Consider the following 10,607-nt stretch of genomic DNA (forward strand, 5'->3'; position numbering starts at 1 on the left):
TGAAAAACCTCACAAGACGAAATTCATAAGTGACAAACTGTAGAACATGTGCATGTGAATTTGAAAAATAAACAAAAAAAAGATCAAACCGATCTGAGAATAAGCTGGTAATAAAGCAGGCTGAAATGTTAAAGTAATTTAACTTACTCCAGGTTCACATTCAGTGTGTAATCAAAATAACTAGTATTCCTCTGACAAGGAAAACAAAAATACAGGAGAGTGAGGAGGATAAGTTAAAACAGAACTGTAATGCTGCTTTACTGTGTGCATTCATTGCTTTTTCTGCCATGAATTTTTTCCGCACCAGCTGCCCGTAAATTATAACTCTTTGCACACTTCTAGATGCCAAGTTGGTATAATTTACAGTACATTGCCACTTTTATTTATATTTGCATTTGTATGGGTACAATCTTTGTGATTTATCTGCCCTGCAAAGACCTTACAATGCTAGGTCTGGAGATTACCATATCAATAGAAAAGGGATTATGTAAATCAGAATCTGCATTAGCAGTAATCTCACTTCAGTGATCCAGAGGGTGCCCTGCTCCCACATCTGTGAGAAGTTGGAACTTGACTGCATTTTCTGTAACTTGAAAAAGAAGTTTCCCCGTAGAGGCTGTGTCTTTTGTTTTTTCTTGCCCCAGTAAGTAACTGATTTGTACTAATAAAAGCACATTGTCACAAGTTGGCTCCTCGCAGATCAGTTTGACCAGTCTCATAAATGATCTGCTGTCGCCTCCGTGTTCTGAAAGGTGAAGTGATTTATTTTCTTACAAGGCCATATCCAGATTATCTTTACTCTGTATCCCATCCTCACTGCACAGCTCACCAATTTTCGTGTTTCCTGTTCTCTCATTTACTCACATGGCTGAAAGACTTCTATTTCTTTGTTTTAATATCATTTCAGCATGACTTTTAACCATTTTTACTTTATTGCAACATTGATGTACTTCTAAGGCCCTGAAGGAAAAAATATTAGTTACTTATGAACTAGGAACTTCACTAAAGCAACATAAAACTGGCTGCCTCCTCATTTCATAATCTAAAATAAGTAGATTAAAAACTAAAAACACAAGCATCTAAAACCTCAGGGAAAGCCTGTACAGCAACATATGCAACAACATTAACGTGCCTTGGCAGCCCAAGACCAGTTCATAGATCCCCACTCCTGGTGTGATACAATAGATAATATTACACCCAATTCCTCAGAAAAAGATAAACAGGATTAAGAACATGGGCCCTCCCATCCCCAGAAGTCCTCACAGAAGAACTTAGGTTCCATTTCCACTGCTGCATTATTGGGAAGACCCTTCACCTGTCTATCTTAATCCTATTACAGTAAAGTAAGGACAGTGCTCAGACATCTCTGTAAAACAGTACAAGAGCCTGTTATTATTATAACATGTTTGGGTGGAGCCATGTCTTGGAGACCACACTCTATAAACTGCTAACCAAATGATGACTAATCTGTGTCACAAGTCTGCAACCTGAACAAGTTTACTACTTTTCATCCTTGTGTGATTCTTCCTGCATATTTTCAAACAACTCAAAAAACTGGCTTAAGCAAAAAGAATAAGAGTAAAAATAAGTAAAAGAAACAATTAAAAATTGCTACAAAATAACTACAGGAGGCTGTCTCATCACAGAAGAGGTCACTGTGTCAGTGTATCTTAAGAATAATTGTAGAGTTAACTCACCCTTCTCCACCTTTTTATAGAAGGTGCTAGAAAAGTGCTAACTTTGTTGAGTGCTATGGCTTTGATTTGTTGATTTTTTCTAACATGAACATGCACTAGAATCCACCAGCTCATTAGAGTGCAGGAAAGAAGCAAAAATGGAAGCAGAAGCTTCCTTATCCCATTTCCATATACTGTGCATAGCAAGACCAGCAATCAGCTAGCAGTCAAATGACTTTCTGAATTTAGTCTCCAGACTTTATAAGTCCAGGTTGGAGAATCATCTGTAACTATAAACATATATGACTCCAGGACTATCTGAAGTTTATAGGCCCCAAAGTCTGTTATATCATCAGATTTCCATGCTGTAAACAACTGGCCATAAGTAACATCAGCAGTAAAAGTGGGGAAGACAGAGTTGTATGTAGCCTGGTGATGCATCATTGGTGATACTGCCCATGCCTGCCTACATGGGCTGCTCAACTGTTTTGCATCAGTAGTTTGGCAACCCCAGCACTGAAGGGAGCCTCAACAGTAGGTTTCTATCTGAAGTTATTACTGCTAATGGCACTTTTCTGCTCTGTCTAGTTTCGTTGTCTAACAACTATTTTCAAAGTGACCAAATTAGCTTACATGGCAAGATGATAAAGGGGAGAATTTAAAGCTTGTAATTCTTAATTGAAAGTAGACATGCAATAGCTGTTTAGTCACTGCATTTTGAAACTGAAGATGACTTCTCCTTGCTTATATTTGATGCTCTTTCGGAAGGTGAAGTCTGCAAATACTTTGTGCTTTATTTAACAGCATTTTCCAATAAACCTCTTTCCATCACTTTTAGTTATGTCAGTTCATGGCATGTGACAGGAATGCATTGATGTAAGTTTGACAGGTGGTGCCAATGCTGACATGTGAGTCTCAGTATTTAAGACAAACGCTGTGCTACAGATATTTTAAAAACTACTGCAGATTGCCAAGAGAAAAGGTCTTTAAAATGTGTAATTATGCTGGATGCATCCTTAGATTGAAAACAATTTAATCGATCTACACGGTTAGATGGATTCACTGTTTAGGCTGACATTTAATCACAAACAAGAAAGAAAATTCATATTGAAATTTCCCAAATAGCTCCAGCTACAATATAGTATACAGCAATGGAAAATGAGATGTGTGAATGTAATTTTTTTTAAATACTCTTTGTCATCAAATAATACTGTTTACTTTCAGTGATTTGAAATTTCTATTTCCAAAAAATCTCAACACGACCATATGCAGGAAAAAAGGGCCGCAGGTGAATAGAGTGAATCGCTTATGAAAATTCTATTCCAGCAAAGAATGCAACACAGCAAGGGGGATCTTTAGCTAGAGGTAAAGCTAATTGATCTAAATCATGCTTTTTTTGGCAGGCTGATCTCTTTTTTTGTACAGACCAAGTCCTAGTTAGCTTAGAATGTTTTCTGTAATCCCTGTACTTAAGCTGAAGTATACTTCAGCCTGTGTAAACTTTCAAGCATCCATTTTATCTTCAACCCTCTGACGCCCTAATTGGAGAAAAAGGAACTGAATGGAAAAAGAACTAATCAAATTAGTGAACCACAACTTTATCAAGGCAGAGAATGAGCTTGTCAGAGCAAAGAAAGAGTAAACTCCATGTGCTAAACAGGCAAAATCATTCCATAGGTTAAAAATACATTAATGTAGTAGAAAACAGAAAACACTGTATTGCTTAAAACTGAGCTAAACCTACCAGAATTCAGTTGGTTCAATTCTTGTTCAATAATTAAACAGCCCAGAAAACAAATGCTGAAAACAGGCTAACAAGTGAAATGAGAAGATCTGTGGAGTGTGGGGATGAATGTAGTTACCTAACCGTGCTTATTTACACTAGTTGAACTTCTATGCTGTAACATTTTCACTGCAAAAAGCTTTGTCCTCATAGGCTTTGTGAAAGGAATTTGATTTTGGCCCAGTTTTCACTGGAGAGATAAAAAGGTGTCACAAACATGGGACCAGTTAGTATTGGTAGCAGTATGTTCAATAAAAGAGCTGCCATGAATATTCTGTCTTTGACCAGTACACTTTTTGCCTTGGGGCGGGGGCTGCTAATGCCATGTTGCATGCTAATAAAGCACTGCAAGGGAGTTCACACTGTTGCTTCCCATTACATTGTTAGCTAAAGAATGTCTGATTTAGATTATTGCACCAAGTATTACCTACAAAGTAATCACAAAGGCATAGTCCACTGATTAAAAGGATGACTTTGTTGGGTGTTCCTAAATTACTCATGCTTTACTTCAGCTGAAGCAGCAGCTCTTTTAAGATCATGCACTACTGCACACAGATGTTTTACTTAGAATTGTCCACTGCCCCAACAGTCAGGAGAATGGCCAAATTCTTGGGATCTCGAGAAGTCCCTAGTACATAGCTAATTTCCCCTGTGAGGACCATTTAAGGTGACCATATATCAATTCTTTGCTTCTTACATCCATTCTGAGTAGCTTCAGAAGGGCCATACAGGAAGCAAAATGGTGGAGAGCCAAACCCACCTGCACAAAAAAGTTACACTTAGAAGGGATCTTCTGCCAAATTTTATGACAAAGCTACGTTGATACTTTGCATAGCTTTTTCAGCATCACATTCCAGCTCCCTTTATGTGAACTAAAATACAACCATTCTCCACAGACTCGGAGAATGGTAGTCTTTTCTTGAATGTTAAAATGAGAATAAAACAAAGTACGCCAATAAACAAGAAAATGATGGAACAAAGCCTTTGGATTTTTAGAAGAGTTAGCACTTTAGCTGATAAGGATCCTCAGATCCATGGGAGTTTCATATCAAGGGACATTTCAGTAGAGTAGCATTTGACTGTCCTATTTTGACCCACAGACCTGACAGCTAAATCCTGGGTAAATACATGGGAAGAGGAGTATGCTGATGCCATCAGCCTTTTTAGATCTGCAGAGACAAGTGGAGCACCGATACTGAGGGCAGAATGGCTGGCAAGGGGGCACACAGAGCAGAAAGAGATGGTCTAATTCTTGCAGGCAAAAGCACATCCTGTGCGTTAGTATCTAATGGATCCTGCTTAAAAAACAGATCTCCACCTCCTGCCTGTTTCAAAGACAGGTCCTGGCAAGAGAAGTAACACAGCTTTACCAAAGTCATGTTTACAGAACAATTAGAGGTTTAGAAGATGCTAGGTGGAAGGACCGAGTTTTGAAGCAGTTGGCCACATGTTACAGCAAATGTTGGAGGCATATAGGGTTTGGAGAGCATTCTTCTGGAGGTCACATTTTGCTGCTCATCTGCTTTTGCACTGCAAGTTACCTATGAATTTTTAGTCAAGTGCATTTGACGTAGAGGCCAACAAAAGTTTTACTGGTGAAAGGTACAGAGTTAAATATGAGAGTCACATTCCTGCCAGATCTTGACTGGCACAAAAGAGCTGGGCTTACCTTAAAAAAAAAAAAAAAAGCGCTAGTAAAAACCCCAGCTTGAACCTTCACCCAGAAACCTGGGAAAGCTAAACTAAACTAAGCAACTTTCATCTGTTCAGTCAGTTAATTTTCCTTACTCATGAGCACAAATCAACTAGCTTAACAAACCTTATTTTACTAAAGGAAGAACAAGACAGATAAACAAGATAACATATTAAGAATATATACCTAGTGCTTGAAGTATAACTAACCATTTTACAGTGTTCTCCTATACTGGGTCTGATCAGCTGGCTGTCCTGCTCCCAGCTGGGTCTTGTGGGGCAGCAGCCTGTGGCTCAAGGTGCAGCAGTTCAGTGCCTGTCTCACCGCCCCCCTCTAAATAAACACTGCAGCAACTGTTGCCTACAGTTTCTCATTTCAGCTCCTAGGCCAGAAGGTACATGGCTTTGGGAACTAGCAGTGTAATCATGTACAGAAGACTCTTAAACAGTTCCTTCTTTCTCTAAGTCCACAGCGTAATCTTAACAACTTCTCCTGCTTCATGAGACTCTAAACTTAAACTCACTAATTTTTTTTCTTCACTAGAACATTTGCCTTCTGATGCTAGAAATTATTGCATTATGGTGACCACTCACCATGAGTGCTCTTAGGCATAGTTAATTAGTCCAGACTTTAATATCCTATTTCAAATTGTTATCCATGATATGCCTCAATAAAATAAAATAAAATAAAATAAAACAACCCTCTCTCCAACATAATAAACCAATGCATGTAGAATAAAGGTGTTTCAGGCCTGACCAAGTATTCTTTCCATTTATCAGCCTTTTTCTACAGTGGATATCAGCTGCAAGCTTCTCCTTTTGAGTCTCCTTCTCTTCTGGACTTCTTCAGTAAAGGAGCTTTGCTCTGAGTACCAGCTGCCAGGATTACAAAGGAAGAACATCACATTTCACATATTTTATCCTGTAACTCCACAGATCACCTCATATTTTTGTGGTTCCCTACCAGGAATCACACAGCCTAGAGACCAGACCCACAGGCACTGGTCTTCTTGAAAGGGCACACTGATATTACAATTTGATGTGATGAAGCCCCAAGCTGGGAATCACCAGGACTTCCCATCTAAACTACTGCAGTGACTTACAAGTTTCACCTGGCAACCATTATACTGCTGTTGCGTGTCCTCTCTTCAACAAAAGAGCATATACAATATGTGGCAGCTGTATTTTATTAACACATTGATGAAAACAATAACTGCAGTAGAAAACATGAAACATACAAACTTAGGCTCAGTTTCTCTTACCTGGTGCAAAACCAGTAGCTTCAAGAAATAAATTTCTCTAGATTATTTGTGCTAGACAAGAGGTCATAATCTACTTGGTGTTTAATCCCTTGGTGGCTGTGTCAGTAGAAGCCATTGATGCATTTCCAGCTCTTTAGCAGCTACATTTTTAAGAGCCTCTATGTTACTGGGATATATTTGTCATTCTTAGTGCACCTGACAGGTTTCTATTTTTCTTTTCTTGGGCCTTTTATTACTTGTGATGTATGGCTCGCTATTGCTGGGGGTAGTCGGGGCACCTCAGAGGAGGATGCAGACCCTTGGTGGGTCCAGGGCTGCAGCACTGCTGGGTAGCGTGGTGCAGCGGTCCGGGAGCATGTGGCTGGCCAGCAGCTGCTGCAGCCCATCTCCCTGAGTCCACTCTGACAGCAGCGGGTGCTGGCAGCACCCCAGCAAGCGGGGCAGGGCTGATCTGGGATCGTCAGCTCCTGAGAGCCTCGGCTGTTTCTCGCTCAGCATGTCTGGGCCAGAAGCGTTATGCCCACAGGGCCCTGGAGGGGCTGGGACATGCACAGGGGACATTCCCTCCCTTAAAGAAATCGAGCAGCTCCTGAATACCAGGGGACCCTCTTGTAACCATGTTGATGAAGTATGGCCTAATCTCTTCTTAGGAGACCTGTAAGTAAAGCTTGCTGGACTGACTAAAATTTAATGCCTCTATTGTACTTGTCTCTTTCAGCCTGTTACTGCGCTTGCACTTCTGGCTATTAATACGACGTATAGGTATGGCTCTAGGTAGCTCTTAGTTTTGCTAATTGACATTATTTATGCAGCAGATAGCAGAGATTCTGAGATAAAATTATGCCTGAATTGGTAGTTAATTGTCGGTTAGCCCTGAGAAACAATGCATTGGCGTATGTTCCAGCAAATGGCTGAGATGCAATCACAGTGCTTTCCCTGCTCTGTAAATAGCTCTACGTTCATCCTGATCTGTTTATGTTTGTCTTTTCCTTAGAGTAACAGCTCACAACAGATTCATTCTGTGGAAGATGGGTGTTACCCATGTTTTAAATGCTGCCCATGGCACAGTGTACAGCCAAGGAGGCCAGGACTTTTATGGAGCTACCATTGATTATTATGGTGTACCAGCCTATGACCTTCCAGACTTTGACATAAGCCAGTTCTTTTTCTCTGCAGCAGAATTTATTCACAAAGCTTTGAACACACCAGGAGGTAGGAAATTATTGTTGTTCACATTTTGATGTTAGTTGGCAGCCTCTTGTAACAGGTCAATTCCACAAGCTCAGTGGTGGACCAGTCAGTACATGGTCTCCTGCTAGTTGTTGGTCATCTGCACGGTGGGTGGCAAGAGGAGGGCTGGTCACATGTATGCAGCTGTAACTAGATCCTGAAAGATCAAGGAAGACTACAGAAAGTGGAAGGGAGAGAAGGGATGAAAAATGCAGGAGAGAGACTGGGGCAAAGAAGAAAGGAGACAGAACAGAGAGAAAAATATCTGTGAGGAAAGGCTGATTCAAAAAGAGAGAAGGAAAAAAAACATACATTTAAAATGGACACAGAACATAGTCTGAAAAAAAATTGCTGAAGAGTAGAGAAAGCTAAGTATTTATAAGAATTGGAGAAAAGGTGCTCAGAATGGTAAAGGGACCTGTGGGAATTATAAGGATGCACACACACATTGTATCTGTTCACTCTATGGCAGAGGTCAGGACTTGAGTTCAAACATGGCTACTTCCCAAGACAAGCCCCGAGCATCCATATTACCCAGGAGAAGTCAGCTGTAGCTTAATGGCTAAGCCCACCCCATCTTGCTGCCCCGAAAGCATCCCTGTGTTATCACTGCCGTGGCCCTTGCCCACCCCACAGCTGGGAGCGTGCTCCAGTTCATTCTGAGCACTGCAGGGGTGGGAGCTCTCCCCCCGCCATGTCTTGGGGTGCACCAAAAGCCCTAGGCTGCCCCCAGACAGTTTGGACACCTAGTGAGGTTGGGCTGGAGTTGCTGCTTACAACAGAATTCCTAGTCATTTATAAGTAAGCATCCTACAAGGTTTTAAACCTACACCTTCTTTTTGGTTTGACCTCAGGCTCTTTTAATAATGTCCAAATAGATCACAGGTATATTTTAAGGGCAATGTTGGCAAAGAATTTCTTACCAGTTCTGTAGACAGCTACATCATAACTGAAAAGCTCAAATAAGCTTTTTTCCCACAGTGAGAGTGGTACTGAGTAATATGGGTGGATTCTCTGCTTGCATTTTGCTGTATATTTATTTCTATTATTTGTATGGTTTTGACAATCTTATCTGGTCTAGTCTTTCGGGATCTTTTTATGCCATCTATATTTGTAGAACAAATGAATAAAGACACAAAAGTCCTGATTTCTACAGTGACCAGCCATGTGAAGAGGCTTATACACTGCAAATGAACTTCCTGTGTGACTAGGGCCTGCAGGGCTGTGCTTCTGAGGAGAAGAATTAACTTCACCCAATAAGATTTATAGCATGTTACTCAAGAGACTGAACTTCTTGGCTCTGGTGCAATAAAATACTAACTAACCTGTATTACATAAAAGACTGATCCTTAACTTGAATAAACTGGCATTAATGGAGCTATCTCAGTCTGTATTACAAGTTCTAGCTTTGAAAGAGAATTACAGTCATGGCATATTGCCTTATTATACAATGGTACTAGGCCAGTCATTTTTCTTGGTGGCTAATTTGCTTGTGCCATGCTTCCAGGCCAGATTTTAGCATTCTTATTCACCTAAGTAAGCCACTTTGAAATCAGTGTGTCTGATTGTCCTCTTGCTTATAACAGAACAACTTCATTGCTTCAATAAAGTTTTCTTTGATTTACCACTGTTTCTGAAATCAGGTTGTGACCTCATGACACTTCTCACACAAGTGAGTATAGCTCAGATGAGTAAGTGTTGCAAATCAGACTTAATTGTTAGTGATTCATGTGATCTATGAGAAAGGTAAGAAATAAAGCGTTTGCTATGTTACTCTGACTAGGCTGGAGAAGGCAGGAGGTCTGCCTTTCCTTTAAATTAAACTTCATCCACTGCACTGCTCCTCTTCTATGATTATAATTGATTTTTTTTTTTACTAGCTAAAATTTTGGTACACTGTGCAGTTGGAGTAAGCAGATCAGCTTCCCTAGTCCTAGCATATCTCATGATAAATCACCACCTCTCCTTGGTTGATGCCATAAAAACAGTGAAGGAACATCGATGGATCTCACCCAATCGTGGCTTTCTGAAACACCTGAGAAATTTGGATGTCCAGCTACGGCAAAAGAAAGGCTGCTGAACCAGGGCTGCTAAAAAACATTTAAAGTAGCATTTCTAAGTTTCAGGCTTCATAACCATTGCACATGTACAATTTCCAATGATCAGTGCATGTTGAAAAGTGAATAAAACTATGTAATTAAAAAAAATCCACAGGACTTTATAATGGATTTATTCTGATAGCTCAGTTCCTTCGAGAAGAGCACAGCCAACAGCAGCACTAGAAGCGCTGTGTGCCATAGTGCTTCTGTGCCTGATGCCGGGCTGCCATGTAACTCCACTGGAGTGCTTTAGATGGATTGAGTTTGTTTCTGATTTGTGCTAATGTCAGAGACAAGTTCAATAGTTGCATCTAACCATAAAGTATATTTGAGTCCCTTTTACTTAGAAGTATAACACAGCCAAGTTCCCTGGTGTGGTTACGGTTCTCATGTATATATTCTCATATCAAAATCTTTTTGTGCACCACGTCTGGTGATGGGATGAGGGCAATTACTTAGGAGTCCATGCACTGCTCTGTTAGCGAATGCAATGCTACAGAAAGCTGTGATGGCCTGAACACCAGCACGATACACCTCGCATGAGCAGATCTCTCGCTATGCAGTCTCAAGCTCAACAAGCCCACAGACCTTCTCTTGTGTAAATATATTTTCAGCAAGATGTGGTGTACTACGTAATATATTGAGGACATGTCAAATCTTTGAAGTATTTTGTAATCATTAACGCATTGGTTTTCCCCCACACTCTCTCCAAATTATCTCTCCATATTATAGCTAGGAAAACTGAGATAGGAAGCTGAAGTGAAACACATTTGTACCACCTTTCTGCTCCTTCCTCCTCACTCAGTAAGTGGATTGCTTAGCCCATCTCGTGGCTACTGCTCCCACTCATCAGCAATACGAATCT

General features: G+C 40.4%; 1 protein-coding gene across 1 annotated transcript; it reads left to right on the top strand.

Moving 5' to 3' along the window:
• Nucleotides 1-6,909: 6,909 nt before the first annotated feature.
• Nucleotides 6,910-9,723, top strand: DUSP13A (dual specificity phosphatase 13A). Its single transcript, XM_026116822.1, has 3 exons — nucleotides 6,910-7,070; nucleotides 7,408-7,625; nucleotides 9,524-9,723. Exons 1-3 carry the CDS (start codon nucleotides 6,910-6,912, stop codon nucleotides 9,721-9,723), a joined length of 579 nt encoding a protein of 192 aa, XP_025972607.1.
• Nucleotides 9,724-10,607: the final 884 nt, after the last annotated feature.

The sequence above is a fragment of the Dromaius novaehollandiae genome, chromosome 6, assembly GCF_036370855.1.
Source record: "Dromaius novaehollandiae isolate bDroNov1 chromosome 6, bDroNov1.hap1, whole genome shotgun sequence".
Lineage (NCBI taxonomy): Eukaryota > Metazoa > Chordata > Aves > Casuariiformes > Dromaiidae > Dromaius > Dromaius novaehollandiae.